The sequence below is a fragment of the Balaenoptera ricei genome, chromosome 12, assembly GCF_028023285.1.
Source record: "Balaenoptera ricei isolate mBalRic1 chromosome 12, mBalRic1.hap2, whole genome shotgun sequence".
Lineage (NCBI taxonomy): Eukaryota > Metazoa > Chordata > Mammalia > Artiodactyla > Balaenopteridae > Balaenoptera > Balaenoptera ricei.
Window position 1 is genome coordinate 33780454 of NC_082650.1, and position 18337 is coordinate 33798790.

Here is an 18337-nt window from a genome sequence, read left to right on the forward strand (position 1 = left end):
ACATGAAATATTACTATTAGGAACATTAAAAGTCTGGTATCATGAAATATTTATTTTTGTCTTTCTAGGTTTCAGTAAAGCAAATCTATATCTGGTTTGGGCTGAATATTTCCTATTGCATGTTAGTAAAGTGTTTAAAGGTAACTCAGTATTTTTTCCAAAGTACATTTTAAAAGACTTATTGTATAATTAAAATGAAAATCACTTAGTCTTTCTATTGATAACAATGCCATTTGAAAAATCTACTGATCCACAAATTAAGGCTATCACGCTTTATACTGCAATGCAATTAAACAAAATCTTCTATAGAGAAAACAGAAAGAGCATCAGTAAGCCTAAATACCAAATCACGTTGAAACAAAAGCCCTGAATTTTCATTTTGGATTTTTTCCAGAAGCTTTTAAGAAGAAGAAAAAGGGTGGGGGGAAGAATGAGCAAGAGAAAGAGAGAACATTAAGAAAGACAGATAACAGAGTCTGCCTTAAATTCTACAGGGAAACGAGAGTATGATATCTTCCTAAACTGGCACCATTTCAAATTGTGTTTCTGCAAGACTAATGAAATGAGAAGTGTTGTTTCAAGCTTCATGCCATGTCAGACAATATAAAACTAACATGCCCTTGAGTTAATCAGAATGGTCTATTCAGTGTAATTCTCTAATCCAAAAGCTTCTTAGCAGGATGGAAAGTACTTTGCCTTTTGCAGAGCTTTTTTTCTGGTTAAAGTATAGACTTAATTGTAGAAGGAGTAAGCAGCTCTGGTGAATATGTATTGCATATATTTATTACTTTTTAATCTATATATGATGCTTTGTATTTAGTTAAATGCTGACATTTGAAAATAAAAAAAAGTGTAGTATTCCCTCATTTTCAAAGTGAAAAAAACTGAATTATGCCTATTACAGAGGTTACATTTTATACTTTTCATATTATGGGGATATAAATTATTTTCTTTTTTTTTTTTTTTTTTATTTAAACATCTTTATTGAAGTATAATTGCCTTACAATAGTGTGTTAGCTTCTGCTTTATAACAAAGTGAATCAGTTATACATATACAATATGTTCCCATTTCTCTTCCCTCTTGCATCTCCCTCCCTCCCACCCTCCCCATCCCACCCCTCTAGGTGGTCACAAAGCACCGAGCTGATCTCCCTGTGCTATGCGGCTGCTTCCCACTAGCTATCTATTTTACATTTGGTAGTGTATATATGTCCATGACACTCTCTTACCCTGTCACATCTCACCCCACCCCCTCCCCATATCCTCAAGTCCATTCTCTAGTAGGTCTGTGTCTTTATTCCCGTCTTGCCACTAGGTTCTTCATGGCCTTTTTTTTTTTTTTTTTTTTTTTTCCTTAGATTCCGTATATATGTGTTAGCATACTGTATTTGTTTTTCTCTTTCTGACTTACTTCACTCTGTATGACAGACTCTAACTCCATCCACCTCATTACAAATACCTCCATTTCATTTCTTTTTATGGCTGAGTAATATTCCATTGTATATATGTGCCACATCTTCTTTATCCATTCATCTGTCGATGGACATTTAGGTTGCTTCCAGGTCCTGGCTATTGTAAATAGAGCTGCAATGAACATTTTGGTACATGACTCTTTTTGAACTATGGTTTTCTCAGGGTATATGCCCAGTAGTGGGATTGCTGGGTCGTATGGTAGTTCTATTTGTAGTTTTTTAAGGAACCTCCATACTGTTCTCCATAGTGGCTGTATCAATTTACATTCCCACCAACAGTGCAAGAGTGTTCCCTTTCCTCCACACCCTCTCCAACATTTATTGTTTCTAGATTTTTTGATGATGGCCATTCTGACCGGTGTGAGATGATATCTCATTGTAGTTTTGATTTGCATTTCTCTAATGATTAATGATGTTGAGCATTCTTTCATGTGTCTGTAGGCCATCCGTATATCTTCTTTGGAGAAATGTCTATTTAGGTCTTCTGCCCATTTTTGGATTGGGTTGTTCGTTTTTTTGTTATTGAGCTGCATGAGCTGCTTGTAAATCTTGGAGATTAATCCTTTGTCAGTTGCTTCATTTGCAAATATTTTCTCCCATTCTAAGGGTTGTCTTTTGGTCTTGTTTATGGTTTCCTTTGCTGTGCAAAAGCTTTTAAGTTTCATTAGGTCCCATTTGTTTATTTGTGTTCTTATTTCCATTTCTCTGGGAGCTGGGTCAAAAAGAATCTTGCTGTGATGTATGTCATAGAGTGTTCTGCCTGTGTTTTCCTCTAAGAGTTTGATAGTGTCTGGCCTTACACTTAGGTCTTTAATCCATTTGGAGTTTATTTTTGTGCATGGTGTCAGGGAGTGTTCTAATTTCATACTTTTACATGTACCTGTCCAATTTTCCCAGCACCACTTATTGAAGAGGCTGTCTTTTCTCCACTGTATATGCTTGCCTCCTTTATCAAAGATAAGGTGACCATATGTGTGTGGGTTTATCTCTGGGCTTTCTATCCTGTTCCATTGATCTATATTTCTGTTTTTGTGCCAGTACCAAACTGTCTTGATTACTGAAGCTTTGTAGTATAGTCTGAAGTCAGGGAGCCTGATTCCCCCAGCTCCATTTTTCGTTCTCAAGATTGCTTTGGCTATTCGGGGTCTTTTGTGTTTCCATACAAATTGTGAAATTTTTTGTTCTAGTTCTGTGAAAAATGCCAGTGGTAGTTTGATAGGGATTGCATTGAATCTGTAGATTGCTTTGGGTAGTAGAGTCATTTTCACAATGTTGATTCTTCCAATCCAGGAACATGGTATATCTCTCCATCTATTTGTATCATCTTTAATTTCTTTCATCAGTGTCTTATAATTTTCTGCATACAGGTCTTTTGTCTCCTTAGGTAGGTTTATTCCTAGATATCTTATTCTTTTTGTTGCAATGGTAAACGGGAGTGTTTTCTTAATTTCACTTTCAGATTTTTCGTCATTAGTGTATAGAAATGCAAGCGATTTCTGTGCATTAATTTTGTATCCTGCTACTTTACCAAATTCATTGATTAGCTCTAGGAGTTTTCTGGTAGCCTCTTTAGGATTCTCTATGTATAGTATCATGTCATCTGCAAATAGTGACAGCTTTACTTCTTCTTTTCCGATTTGGATTCCTTTTATTTCTTTGTCTTCTCTGATTGCTGTGGCTAACACTTCCAAAACTATGTTGAATAATAGTGGTGAGAGTGGGCAACCTTGTCTTGTTCCTGATCTTAGTGGAAATGGATTCAGTTTTTCACCATTGAGGACAATGTTGGCTGTGGGTTTGTCATATATGGCCTTTATTATGTTGAGGAAAGTTCCCTCTATGCCTACTTTCTGCAGGGCTTTTATCATAAATGGGTGTTGAATTTTGTCGAAAGCTTTCTCTGCATCTATTGAGATGATCATATGGTTTTTCTCCTTCAATTTGTTAATATGGTGTATCACATTGATTGATTTGCGTATATTGAAGAATCCTTGCATTCCTGGGATAAACCCCACTTGATCATGGTGTATGATTCTTTTAATGTGCTGTTGGATTCTGTTTGCGAGTATTTTGTTGAGGATTTTTGCATCTATGTTCATCAGTGATATTGGCCTGTAGTTTTCTTTCTTTGTGACATCTTTGTCTGGTTTTGGTATCAGGGTGATGGTGGCCTCGTAGAATGAGTTTGGGAGTGTTCCTCCCTCTGCAATATTTTGGAAGAGTTTGAGAAGGATAGGTGTTAGCTCTTCTCTAAATGTTTGATAGAATTCACCTGTGAAGCCATCTGGTCCTGGGCTTTTGTTTGTTGGAAGGTTTTTAATCACAGTTTCAATTTCAGTGCTTGTGATTGGTCTGTTCATATTTTCTATTTCTTCCTGGTTCAGTCTCGGCAGTTTGTGCATTTCTAAGAATCTGTCCATTTCTTCCAGGTTGTCCATTTTATTGGCATAGAGTTGCTTGTAGTAATCTCTCATGATCTTTTGTATTTCTGCAGTGTCAGTGGTTATTTCTCCTTTTTCATTTCTAATTCTATTGATCTGAGTCTTCTCCCTTTTTCTCTTGATGAGTCTGGCTAATGGTTTATCAATTTTGTTTATCTTCTCAAAGAACCAGCTTTTAGTTTCATTGATTTTTGCTATTGTTTCCTTCATTTCTTTTTCATTTATTTCTGACCTGATCTTTATGATTTCTTTCCTTCTGCTGGCTTTGGGGTTTTTTTGTTCTTCTTTCTCTAATTGCTTTAGGTGCAAGGTTAGGTTGTTTATTCGAGATGTTTCCTGTTTCTTGAGGTAGGCTTGTATTGCTATAAACTTCCCTCTTAGCACTGCTTTTGCTGCGTCCCATAGGTTTTGGGTCGTCGTATCCCCATTGTCATTTATTTCTAGGTATTTTTTGATTTCCCCTTTGATTTCTTCAGTAATCACTTCATTATTAAGTAATGTATTGTGTAGCCTCCATGTGTTTGTATTTTTTACAGATCTTTTCCTGTAATTGATATCTAGTCTCATAGCGTTGTGGTCGGAAAAGATACTTGATACGATTTCAATTTTCTTAAATTTACCAAGGTTTGATTTGTGACCCAAGATATGATCTATCCTGGAGAATGTTCCATGAGCACTTGAGAAAAATGTGTATTCTGTTGTTTTTGGGTGGAATGTCCTATAAATATCAATTAAGTCCATCTTGTTTAATGTATCATTTAAAGCTTGTGTTTCCTTATTTATTTTCATTTTGGATGATCTGTCCATTGGTGAAAGTGGGGTGTTAAAGTCCCCTACTATGATTGTGTTGCTGTCGATTTCCCCTTTTATGGCTGTTAGTACTTGCCTTATGTATTGAGGTGCTCCTATGTTGGGTGCATAAATATTTACAAGTGTTATACCTTCCTCTTGGATCGATCCCTTGATCATTATATAGTGTCCTTCTTTGTCTCTTGTAATAGTCTTTATTTTAAAGTCTATTTTGTCTGATATGAGAATTGCTACTCCAGCTTTCTTTTGATTTCCATTTGCATGGAATATCTTTTTCCATCCCCTCACTTTCAGTCTGTATGTGTCTCTAGGTCTGAAGTAGGTCTCTTGTAGACAGCATATATACATGTCTTGTTTTTGTATCCATTCAGCCAGCCTGTGTCTTTTGGTGGGAGCATTTAATCCATTTACATTCAAGGTAATTATCGATATGTATGTTCCTATTCCCATTTTCTTAAATGTTTTGGGTTTGTTATTGTAGGTGTTTTCCTTCTCTTGTGTTTCTTGCCTAGAGAAGTTCCTTTAGCATTTGTTGTAAAGCTGGTTTGGTAGTGCTAAACTCTCTCAGCTTTTGCTTGTCTGTAAAGATTTTAATTTCTCCATCACATTTGAATGAGATCCTTGCTGGGTAGAGTAATCTTGGTTGTAGGTTCTTCTCCTTCATCACTTTAAGTATATCCTGCCACTCCCTTCTGGCTTGCAGAGTTTCTGCTGAAAGATCAGATGTTAACCTTATGGGGATTCCCTAGTGTGTTATTTGTTTTTTTTCCCTTGCTGCCTTTAATATGTTTTCCTTATATTTAATTTTTGACAGTTTGATTAATATGTGTCTTGGTGTGTTTCTCCTTGGGTTTATCCTGTATGGGACTCTCTGTGCTTCCAGGACTTGATTATCTATTTCCTTTCCCATATTAGGGAAGTTTTCAACTATAATCTCTTCAAATATTTTCTCAGTCCCTTTCTTTTTCTCTTCTTCTTCTGGGACCCCTATAATTCGAATGTTGGTGCGTTTAATGCTGTCCCAGAGGTCTCTGAGACTGTCCTCAGTTCTTTTCATTCTTTTTTCTTTATCCTGCTCTGCAGTAGTTATTTCCACCATTTTATCTTCCAGGTCACTTATCCTTTCTTCTGCCTCAGTTATTCTGCTATTGATCCCATCTAGAGTATTTTTAATTTCATTTATTGTGTTTTTCATCATTGCTTGATTCCTCTTTAGTTCTTCTACGTCCTTGTTAAATGCTTCTTGCATTTTGTCTATTCTATTTCCAAGATTTTGGATCATCCTTACTATCATTATTCTGAATTCTTTTTCAGGTAGACTACCTACTTCCTCTTCATTTGTTAAGTCTAGTGTGTTTTGACCCTGCTCCTTCATCTGCTGTGTGTTTTTCTGTCGTCTCATTTTGCTTATCTTACTGTGTTTGGGGTCTCCTTATCACAGGTTGCAGGTTTGTAGTTCCCGTTGTTTTTGGTATCTGTCCCCAGTGGCTAAGGTTGGTTCAGTGGGTTGTGTAGGCTTCCTGGTGGAGGGAACTAGTGCCTGAGCTCTGGTGGATGAGGCTGGATCTTGTCTTTCTGGTGGGCACGTCCACGTCTGGTGGTGTATTTTGGGGTGTCTGTGGCCTTATTATGATTTTAGGCAGCCTCTCTGCTAATGGATGAGGCTGTGTTCCTGTCTTGCTAGTTGTTTGGCATAGGGTGTTCAGCACTGTAGCTTGCTGGTCATTGAGTGATGCTGGGTCTTGATGTTGAGATGGAGATCTCTGAGAGATTTTTGCCGTTTGGTATTACGTGGAGCTGGGAGGTCTCTTGTGGACCAGTGTCCTGAAGTTGGCTCTCCCACCTCCGAGGTACGGCCCTGATGCCTGGCTGAAGCACCAAGAGCCTTTCGTCCACACGGCTCAGAGTAAAAGGGAGAAAAAATAGAAAGAAAGAAAGAAAGAAAGGAAGGAAGGAAGGAAGGAAGGAAGGAAGGAAAGAAAGAAGGAAGGAGGAAGGAAGGAAGGAAAGAAAGAAAGAAAGAAAGGAAAGAAAGAAAGAAAGAAGCTATAATATAGTGAAGTAAAATAAAGCTATTGTAAAGCAAAGCTATACAGACAAAATCTCCCCCAGAAGCATATACATATACACTCACAAAAAAAAAAAAAGGCAAAGGGGAAAAATTAATATATCCTGCTCCCAAAGTCCACCTCCTGAATTTGGGATGATTCGTTGTCTATTCAGGTATTCAACAGATGCAGGCACATCAAGTTGTTTGTGGAGTTTTAATCCGCTTCTTCTGAGGCTGCTGGGACAGATTTCCCCTCCTCTTCTCTGTTCGCACAGCTCCTGGGGATCAGCTTTGGATTTTGACCCGCCTTTGAGTGTAGGTCGCCTGAGGGCGTCTGTTCCCCGCCCAGACAGGACGGGGTTAAAGGAGCAGCTGCTTCGGGGACTCTGGCTCACCCAGGCCGCGGGGAGGGAGGGGTACAGAGGAGGCGGGGCGAGCCTGCGGCGTCAGAGGCCGGCGTGACGTTGCAGCAGCCTGAGGCGCGCAGTGCGTTCTCCCGGGGGATGTTGTCCCTGGATCACGGGACCCTGGCAGTGGCGGGCTGCACAGGCTCCCGGGAGGGGCGGTGTGGAGAGTGACCTGTGCTCGCACACAGGCTTCTTGGAGGCGGCAGCAGCAGCCCCAGCGTCTCACGCCCGTCTCTGGGGTCCGCGCTGATAGCCGCGGCTCGCGCCAGTTTCTGGAGTTCGTTTAGGCGGTGCTCTGAATCCCCTCTCCTCACGCAACCCGAAACAATGGTCTCTTGCCTCTTCGGCAGCTGCAGACTTTTTCCCGGTCTCCCTCCCAGCCAGCTGTGGCGCACTAACCCCTTCAGGCTGTGTTCACGCCGCCAACCCCAGTCCTCTCCCTGCGATCCGACCGAAGCCCGAGCCTCCGCTCCCAGCCCCGCCCGCCCCGGCGGGGGAGCAGACAAGCCTCTCGGGCTGGTGAGCGCTGCTCGGCGCCGAGCCTCTGTGCGGGAGTCTCTCCGTTTTTCCCTCTGCGCCCCTGTTGCTGTGGGATCCGCGCTGTTAGCTGCGGCTCGCGCCCGTCTCTGAAGTTCGTTTAGGAGGCGCTCTGAATCCCCTCTCCTCGCGCACCAGGAAACAGGGAAGAAAAAGTCTCTTGCCTCTTCGGCAGCTGCAGACTTTTTCCCGGACTCCCTCCCGGCTAGCTGTGGTGCACTAACCCCTTCAGGCTGTGTTCACGCCGCCAACCCCAGTCCTCTCCCTGCGACCGAAGCCCGAGCCTCAGCTCCCAGCCCCGCCCGCCCCGGCGGCTGGGCAGACAAGCCTCTCGGGCTGGTGAGTGCTGGTCAGCGCCGAGCCTCCGTGCGGGAAGTGCGGGAATCTCTCCGCCTTGCCCTCCGCACCCCTGTGGCTGCGCTCTCCTCCGTGGCTCCGAAGCTTCCCCCCTCCGCCACCCGCAGTCTCTGCCCGCGAAGGGGCTCCTAGTGCGTGGAAATCTTTCCTCCTTCACAGCTCCCTCCCACTGGTGCAGGTGCCGTCCCTATTCTTTTGTCTCTGTTATTTCTTTTTTCTTTTGCCCTACCCAAGTACGGGGGGAGTTTCTTGCCTTTTGGGAGGTCTGACGTCTTCTGCCAGCGTTCAGTGGGTGTTCTGTAGGAGCAGTTCCACGTGTAGATGTATTTCTACTGTATCTGTGGGAAGGAAGGTGATCTCCGCGTCTTACTCTTCCGCCATCTTCTCTCCTCCCCCTAAATTATTTTCTGCTACAGAAATACAGTCTATTTTTTGGTAGATTTATGGAAGGGATTGAAACTATATATATTTGTGGTAGATAGGTATCCCAGTCATTAGTTATGCTTTACTATGATGTATCTGATCTTAATTCAATTCTTAGACTAATATGAATAAACACTTTCTAATGCTTGTTAGTCAGGGAGACCACGTATGAAAGAATGTTCTCAGCTTCCAACTCAGTTCAATATAAAGAGTGCCATCAAATCACTTCCTGACTCAAGTATTTAAGGTCCCAAAGGTAGTAATTGAATTGCAGGGCCTATTGAGCTGATTTCAGCCCTGTCAATCAGCATCTCCAAAGGAGAAAGCACTTACCAGGCATTCTCCAGTGATATCATCACAGGATTCCGCGTGACCAAAGCACTGACAGGGTTCACAGATGCCACCAAAAATAGTGCCGTTAACTCGTCTGTGCCTAGGCCAACAAGACTGAAAGGAAGATAAGGCTTCAAGTTAGTCTCAGGGATTTTTTTAAAGTTTGCTTTTTGTCTTTATTGGGTACAGGAAAATATTTAGGTAGCAAACCCAGAAAATGTGCTTGTCAAAGCATTGTCATTATGGAAATATTGCTACAGAGCTATTCCTCCTGACATGGGAGCTTCGTACTAACCTTAGTATTATTGGCAGGTATGAGATTAGAAGAAGCATTAGCTTGATGTCTCTTCTGAAATAGCAAAATAAAGCAGAGATATAAAGAACTGAAACATGACAGTCTCAAAGTAAAAAGCACAGATAAGAAAATGGAAGAAAAAGTACTGAAAAAAAGCAGCCGACAGAAATGGACTCTTCAGAACCTTAGCCTAAGAGAGCACCTAATGTCATTCCAAGGAATGTAGATTCTCTGGAGTGACCTCCCTTTCCCACGTACAAACTGCCCATAACTGTCACTTTCAGAAAATCTTTGCAGTCATTTGGAAGAAAGGTAGCATCTGCTTTTACATTTGATCACACACATATATAATTTATACCTCTCATTCTCAACTTCCTCCATCCTATTATGCTTTCTCAAATTTATACAAAATAGTTTATGATTTATTTACCATATATTTATTCCCTTGATATTTTATTTTATGGCATTATTCTACTAGAACTCTACTTATATCTATCATTTCCTTTTTAAGTGTGAAACACTTTACCGTCCAAAAATAGAATTCTGATTAGAAAAAGGGTATTTGGGCCATACAGTATCTGTGTGTCTGTGCTGGCTTTCAGTTCACCGTCATGTTTAAGTTTATCTTCCGTTGGGGTCACTATAAATTGGATGGGATGCAAAATAAGGGGACAAACTTCACTGCCCTCTAGGAGGTTATGATCTCCATCAAGTTAAAATTGCATTTTGTGGGTTATTTACCATATTTCTGGATGGCTAACTATGACATAATATATCATGAAAAGGCCTTTTTTTCCCAGTTGAAAGTGGAAACAAGAGAGAAACCACTGAAGTAATAAAGAATACAGAATTGTGTTGTGTATTGTTGGAAATGTTCCTTCTGCCTCAGGATATGAGGACTCTTAAATGTGAACATCGATAGCAAACACATAAAAAAAAAAGGATGAGCTGATACTTCATATCTGAAAGGAAAACAAAACAACTTTCCTCTTAATTTGCACAGTACAGAAAAGGTGTCAATTTTCTAACCTCTTCTAATAATTTCTCCTCATTAAAAATGTTGTCACCCTAGACTCATTATAGAAGAGATTTTGTAATGTAATATACATTTCTAAAAACTAGTGAAGCTACATATCCAGAAGGGGGTAGAAATTAAGGGTGTTGATAACAAGGAGAGAACTGATTTACTCTTTTCAGGACAAATATTCATGGAATTGTCATTAATAAGTGATATATATATATATATATATCTGCAAATGTACTGCTCATACCCCATCTTCTTTCTTCAAATTTCCCAACTCTTTACACCTCTCTCTTAGCCAGTAAATTCATCTCATTAGTCACAGAGAAAATTAAAGCCACTGGAAGCCAAATTTCCACTACCAAGTCCACAAGCATAAGTGTATATTTCCATTTGTCATATTCCCCTCTGGAACAGGTATGCAGGATTCCTCATCCTCTCAAAGGAATATCACTGCACTTGTAATCTGTATTCCATTATCTATTGTCTTCCCAATATTTCCTCTCTGTGCTGCATCAGTAATAGCTTTCCTTTCTGTTGGATCATTACTATCAGCTTGAAAATATGATCTAGTATCTCCATCAAAAATCAGCTAACAGAAAAACAAGACAAAATTACTTCCTTAATATCTTATAACTTTCAGTTACCTACCTGTTTTTCTTTTCAGTAAGACTGCGTTAAAAAGAATGGATATATATATATATGTGTGTGTGTAACTGATTCACTTTGCTGTACACCTGAAACTTCCACAACACTGTAAATCAACTATACTCCAATAGAAGTTTAAAAAAAGAAAAAAATTTAAAAAAATAAAATGTCTTTTCTTCCTCACTTCCCTTTTATGCTTCATTCCATCCTAATCAGTCTTGTGCTATCACCACTTGATTAAAACTGCTCTTGTCCATGTCACCAAATTCCAGGGAGCCAAATCCAATGAACAATTCTACAATCAACACTTTATTGCTCTCTCATCAAGATATGGTTTAGTTGATTCCTATCTCCCTCAAAAGTCCTCTTCTCGAAACTTCCATGATATTACAGTCCCAAAGTTTCCACCCCATTTCTTTGCTGTCTCCTCTGCTTCAACCCACTTCTCATTGTCAGGAGCTCCTGGGGGCTTAGTCACTTTCTTTTTCTTTCCACGGGTTCTCCCAGGTCATTTTATTTAGTCCCCTAGTTGATGATTCCTTCTAAATACATATCTCTAGACCAGACAGATATTCTGAGTTCAGGACCTACATTGGACATTGACAGTACACTTCATAGCTCTTTCAAACCTAATATTTCCAAAATGGATTGCTGATTCCATCCTCCCCATCACAACTGTTCCTCTCCCAGTTTTCCTCAGCTCAGTAAATGGCACCACATCCAATTGCTCAAGCTCGTCATCTGACTCATTCTTAAAATCTTTAGTTTTTTCAACTCTCCCATGGCATGTCTATCAGTAAGTCCTATTGGTTCTACTACCAAAATATATTTAGAATAAACACATGTCTTTCTACATCCTCTGTCATTATACTAACAAACCACTATCATCATTGCATTCTACCACAGTAGCATATTAACCATTTTCCTTCCTACCATTCCTGCCATGTACAATATGTTCTACACACTGTAGTTATAATGACTTTTTCAAAAAAATATAACTCAGATCATGGCATCACCCAGCTTAAAGCCTTCTTTCCATTGCATTTAGAATAAAACCACAAGTTCTTATCATGCATGCAAAGCTCTGAATGGTCAGCCTCCTTCAATCATACCTTGTGCCACTCTCTTACTTGCTTACTAAGCTCCAGCCATACCTGCCCCCACTCAGCTCCTTGCTGACTCCAAACTCTGTTTCACTTCCTCTTCAGCTCCTTTTACCTAAGCTGACCCTAAACTCAGTTTAGATGCTACCGCCTCAGAAAACCTTCCTGACAACCTCTCATAAAGTAGTCCCTCCCATCTAATCTTCCTATACCCATTCTCAGTACCTCTGTCAAGGCACCCTGTTTATTTTCTTCATGGAATTTATCATATTTATCTAAATTTTCTTTGTGGCATCATATAGAAGAGGGAACTGAGATTTGAACTAAAACACCTTTTTTTAGTACCAAACTTTGCTTTCACTTCCTCACCTGTTCCACTTGTCAAGTGAAATGAATTATGATGATACTAGGAAAGTATGAAAATATTTGAAAGATGAACTGTGGGGGGATTTATAAGAAGTAGAAATGAGAAAAAAAGGATTCTGAATCAACACTGTGGACCCAAACAAAACAGAAGAGAGTGATTTTATAATGGAGTTACAGAATGTGTTTTTGGTAAGCTAGAATTAAGACATTAATAGTCTTTGGAGTTTACTCAGCTTTTAAAGGATCCAGTGATATTACTGATAACAAAACTAGAGTGCCTGGCCTTAGGAACTCAATAAAAAAGCAAATGAATTTAGGAAAGGATAGGAATAGTTAATAGTGACTTTAAGGATAGGAAGTTTCAATAAAGAAAAGAAGGAATTATTAGAGTAGAAAAAACTAAGAAGCCAGAGAGAAACTCCAGAGTTCATTGTCTTCTGATTCAACTAAATTCTTTTATGGATTCCAAAGTAACTTTATTTATCAATTATCATGTGAGAGGCACAGGAAGGTTTTCTTATCCCTACTCTGCTTCTTTGTTCTGACTCTTCCACACTCGCTTGCTTCTCTCTCTTCCTACCTAATTGTTACCATTATTTAGCATCCAATTTGAGGTTTTTCCACCCTAGGATACTTTCTGTGATGTCTCTCTCCACTGGAATTGCTCACCTCTTTGAAAGATTATTGCACTTAACTTCTGTACCAGTTACTGGAGCCTTAATTATATAGGGCTGTGATCCAATTTTTCATAGGTATTTGTTCTGTCTCCCTAAACAGACTGTTAGCTCTTTAAGAACAGGGATTGTGATGTAATCTTCTTGATAATCCCCTCAGCATCTAGGGCAGAATTTACCAAAGATTCTTAATAAATACTTTTGAAGAAAGAAAAGAAGAAACAAAATGCATAACCAATTAAATAATTCTAATATTCAGACAATTTTAGATTCAATGGGCATTTGAAATTTGTATAAAAGATGATGAAGAGCACTGAGAGTAAACAATGTAGGAATAAGTGTTAAACCAAGAATAGAATCAAGGTATTTATTATTTCAGTTGAAATAAGAACATAAAGGTTCAAAGAGAGCTTTCTGGTTTGAAATAAAAACTGCTAGGCTCTTAATAAAAAAATACTTTTCATCAAGTACAGTATTTATTTTACATGTAAAATCAAATTTGGGTTGAGAGAGCTAATTCATTTCCATGATTATTTTTCTCTTCTCTATTTGAATTTTGGAAAAGTGACAGTGAATTACATTTAGTTTTATTTCCGGATAGGTGAATCTGAGCCCAGTTAAAGAAAACACATTTGTCACCAGTATGACTCTAAGCCCTGAGTATCCTCTCGTAGCATGCATTATTTTAAAGTACAAGAGAAACGACAAAGCAAGGCCTAGGGTATTTCTGTAAATGGCATAATGGGGTAGTGTGCTGAAGTGGAACATCTTGGTACAGTCAGATGATTCCTTAAAGGCACCATTTTTAAAGAATTTAAGTTCCCATTTATCCGCAAGCCATGCCCTCTATCAGGGAAATGGTGTTTATATTTTTTTGACCAGATTTCAAGTAAAATCAATTTTCAAACTACCTAAAGAAAATACATAAAAGTAAATAAAAATTATTACCTTAGAAAGACACACTGTGATATTAAGTAAGGAACATTAATCTTATTATAAATCTAGAATATTGAGATGGCAATAAATATCTAAAACTTTAGGTGCTAAACAAATCAAAGACCTGTAGGAAATTTTCTAGATTAAGGTATTTCTTCCATATATTATGTTCTGGACATTTTAAAGATTGAGTCCTTCAGATGATTGTGATTTGGTTGTATTCTTAGGAATAAAGTAGAGAAAGAATGTGGTACATAGGATTAAAAAATGTGGAAAGTGTGAAAAAGAAAAGAAATGGTGCTAAATTCCTCATAAGTACTCAGGTGGAAATGAAAGAGAAATATATTGAAATATTATTCCACCATGATTTATCCTATTTTATCAACAGATTAAATTGAAAACAAACACTTAAAAAAACATCAGATTTTTAGCTATATGTCATAAGGCAAAATATCTCTACAAGAAACCTGATCTCAAGATGGCATTATATGAGTAACACTATTTGAAAGTCATGACTTTTTCGCAGACATTGGAGTTTCTTCTTTAACTAATAATACACTATCATTTGTGCAATCCTTGATGAAAAAACTAAGCTTATTTTAGAATAGTTTATGGAAAATAATGCTGAAGGAACTTAGAATGCACTGAAGCTATATTCTTGCAAACTTACTTCACAGGAGGAGCCAGTATACCCTGATGGACATTGACAAACTTCCACAGCTGCTGCAATGCTTCTGTCAGTAGGATAGGGGACAGCAGATTCAAGGCCAACAGAGCTCAGCCTGGAGCAGAAGGAAAAATAAATGGTAGATAAGCAACAAACTCCTAGGTGTTACATCTCTTGAGGAATAGTATAGAAACAATGATGTAAATATAAGCAAATTTTTATGTTGAAAAAGAAGGCAAATGAATATCCATAACTTGATGCTGTGGTCATTCATCATATTAGGCAAAGTCAGCCCAGTTAAAAGCGCTCACAACCAGTACCACAATCAAATGTTGAAAAGATATGACTATTCTTGCTCATTTCTTGGTTTTTGGCTATGTGTTTTGATTCCCCCCCACCTTTTTTTTTTTTGAAATACAGAGTTTAATATCATAGTTGAAGGGGCTTCCCTGGTGGTGAAGTGGTTAAGAATCCGCCTGCCAATGCAGGGGACATGGATTCGATCCCTGGTCCAGGAAGATTATACATGCCACGGAGCAACTAAGGCCACATGCCACAACTACTGAGCCTGCGCTCTAGAGCCTGCGAGCCACAACTACTGAATCTGCGCACCCTAGAGCCCGTGCACACTGCAACCACTGAGCCCGCGTGCTGCAGCTACTGAAGCCCGCGCACCTAGAGCCCGTGCTTCCCAACAAGAGAAGCCACCACAATGAGGAGCCCACACACCACAACAAAGAGTAGCCCCCCGCTCGCCGCAACTAGAGAAAGCCCGTGCACAGCAACGAAGACTCAACGCAGCCAAAAAAGAAAAAAGAAAAAAAAAACATAGTTGAAGGAATTTTTAAAACAGAAGACATTCATATGACTGACTTATTTTTAATATTTAAACTAGAAAAGCAGAAGGACATAATATTAATATTCAGTCCAACCTTTTAAATTTAAAGAAAAATGGAAGCAAAAGAAAGAAAAGAAAGATGGAAATTATTTTGGTTGCTTTTTCTCAGAGATAGATCTTCATGTTGGTAGGTAAAAGTGAAACTTTTTCAAATGCTCAGTTGAATTAGAACTATTTTCCTAAATTGTTTTGGGCCTAAACTAAATTCACTGTTTTCTGTACTTACGGGCTTCATTTTATTGGTACTCCTGTACAATCTGGTGATTTTAGCACAGAGATTTGGTATCATTCCTTATTCCTAGGAAAAGCTGGCTTGGCCAAATTGAAAAATGCTGTTACATAAGTGGTATATATGTATAGTGTGTGTATGTATTTCTTTCCAAATATGCAACCAATATATATTCACAATTTAAATAAATGTCATTAGTGTCTTATTGGCTTTTTCCCATTAAAAAAATAAAATGTAAAATCTTCATTGTTAAGAACACAAACTCAGAAGTCAGACAGATCAAGATTCATATCCTGTCTCTGACATTTACCAGTCCCGTAGCCTAGGAAAAATTACTTAACATCTCTCGGCCTCAATATCATCATCTATGTAATGGAGATAAAACAAGAGTCCATACCTGATGAGACTGATTAAAGGATTAAATGAAATAATGAATGTAAAGTTCTTGATATAGTACATAACTCATATACATGGTTATAAAATGTTAGGCATTTTATTAACATATATTTACTCTTGCAACAGGATCAAAATGACTACATGAGTAGTACAAGAAATACTATTTCCATCCCCAAAACTAGATTTTTGTCATTTTAATGTATTAAAATAAATTTTAAATAAACTCTAAGAGCACAAAATTAAATGACTGCTATTGATTCATAATAATTATTGTTTTTTTAAAATGATTGACAGACCTCCATAATACATAATATGCCATTATTTAACCATAAAAAAGATGTAACTGATTCTTGCTAGGGTATGCATTTTTAGTTGCTTTCTTAAGAGTGGTGGTAGATTTTTATTGTTTGGCGATTCACAATTACCAAAGAGCTTGCCAGTTTGAGAATCTATGTTGTAATCAAGCCAGAGAACAAAGTTAATCAGCTCATTAAATGTATCTTCAGAAGTGACAACCTTTAACCAAGTCCTAAGCTTTTCAGCAACAAGTTTCTAAAATCTTTATTGTTTTTACCCCAATTTTCTTAATCCTACAAGCATTAAAAATCACTGTTTTACAGTGTTCAGGTTACATAGAGATCGAAAAAAAATTTCAAACGGTAATTTTTTCCACCAAATAAACTTGTATATGAAGTGTCACTGGCAATATTTTTTAAATTGAGGTGAAATTCACAAAACATAAACTAACAACTTTAAAGTGTCATTTAATACATTCACAGTGTTGTACAATCACCATCTCTATCTAGTTCCAAACACTTTCATTAGCCCCCTGCCCCCTCCACAATAAAACCCTGTATCTATCAAGCAGTCACACTCTAGTCCACTGTTCCCCCAACCTCTGGCAACTGAGAATCTGCTTCTGTTTCCATGGATTTACCTATTCTGGATATTTCATACAGATGGACATATATAATACATGACCTTTTGTGTCTGGCTTCTCTCTGTTAGCATAATGTTTTCAAGGTTCATCCATGTGATAACACATATCAGTATTTCATTCATTTTTATGGATGAGTAATATTCTATTGCATGAAAATACCACATTTTCTTATTCCATTCATCTGTTCATGGATGGTTGGCTATTTCTACTTTTTGGCTATTGTAAATATATTGCTATAAACATTTGTATACAACTATTTTTGAGTGCCTGTTTTTAATTCTTTGGGGTATATAACTAGGAGTGAAATTCCTAGATCTGGCAATTTTTAACACAACAAATGGTTTGGAAGAGTTACTAAAATAAGGATAGTACTTGTTTATGCTAGCATGAGTTTATGAGTACTCCTTAAGAACAGAGACCCTGTTGTGTCATCTCTCTACCTAGCCTGATCACGTCCATACATGCTCAACACATTTTTGTTGGATGGATGAATCTCTGGATGGATAGAAGGATAGACAGATAGTGGGTAGATGAACAGATAGATGGATAAATGGATGGATACAAGACCAAATACATACATAAATGAATAAATAAATGGATAGATGAAAGGAATGTAGTTATATTACAAACAATGTGTAACATACTCCATAACAAATGATACGCTGAAGCCAGGATCCACATTTCAGATGAATAAAATCAGATAAGTAGAAGAAAACTTACTTGTTTTATCTAACAAAGAAAATAAATTGAAAACTGCTAGCATTAGGACTTGAGGCCAGAGGCCAGAACTCATCTGAATTTACTGTGACATCTAATTGCCGGCAATTAATGGACTGTCACATGATAAACTTGTATTTCTGATCACTTTAATTTCAGAATTAGAAGATTTCATGATTACTATACTAGTTGATTGTCATACAAAAGACTATCACAACTTACTAAACAGCAGCCTGGTCAATTGTATATAGATATAATCCCAGGATTTTCAATATAAAATTAATGAGCAAAACGTAAAGAAAGAGTACTGGAATGTTTTAAAATAGAAAAATGAGTAATTGACTGCTTTAAGAAACAATTTAAAATAGAACAAAACAAAAACAAAAATATTTTCAATGAACTGCCAACCTTCATTTGTCTTTTGAAACAACAGATGTTCCTCTCCTTAATCTATGTAACCATTTTGAGCTCTGAGAAATTTCAACACTCAAACATCTTTCCCAGCAATATTCCACATTAGTATTCACTGAGCAGTCCCAGTGTTCATTAGGTTCTATTTGTTAAATGGGATTTTAATGTGTTTAACAGTTTTTAGTGTTACTCATGAAGCAGGCTGC

At 38.0% G+C, this 18337-nt stretch overlaps 1 protein-coding gene across 1 annotated transcript in view; it reads right to left on the reverse strand.

Annotated features, from left to right (window-relative positions):
• LAMA2 (laminin subunit alpha 2) overlaps nt 1–18337 on the reverse strand; it is a 623785-nt gene that overhangs the window by 246342 nt on the left and 359106 nt on the right. Inside the window, exons 15-16 of the mRNA XM_059941243.1 lie at nt 14544–14655; nt 8831–8944 (exon numbers count right to left, since the gene is read on the reverse strand). Of these exons, the coding sequence (XP_059797226.1) occupies nt 8831–8944; nt 14544–14655 (226 nt within the window). The remainder of the gene's footprint in view (nt 1–8830; nt 8945–14543; nt 14656–18337) is intronic.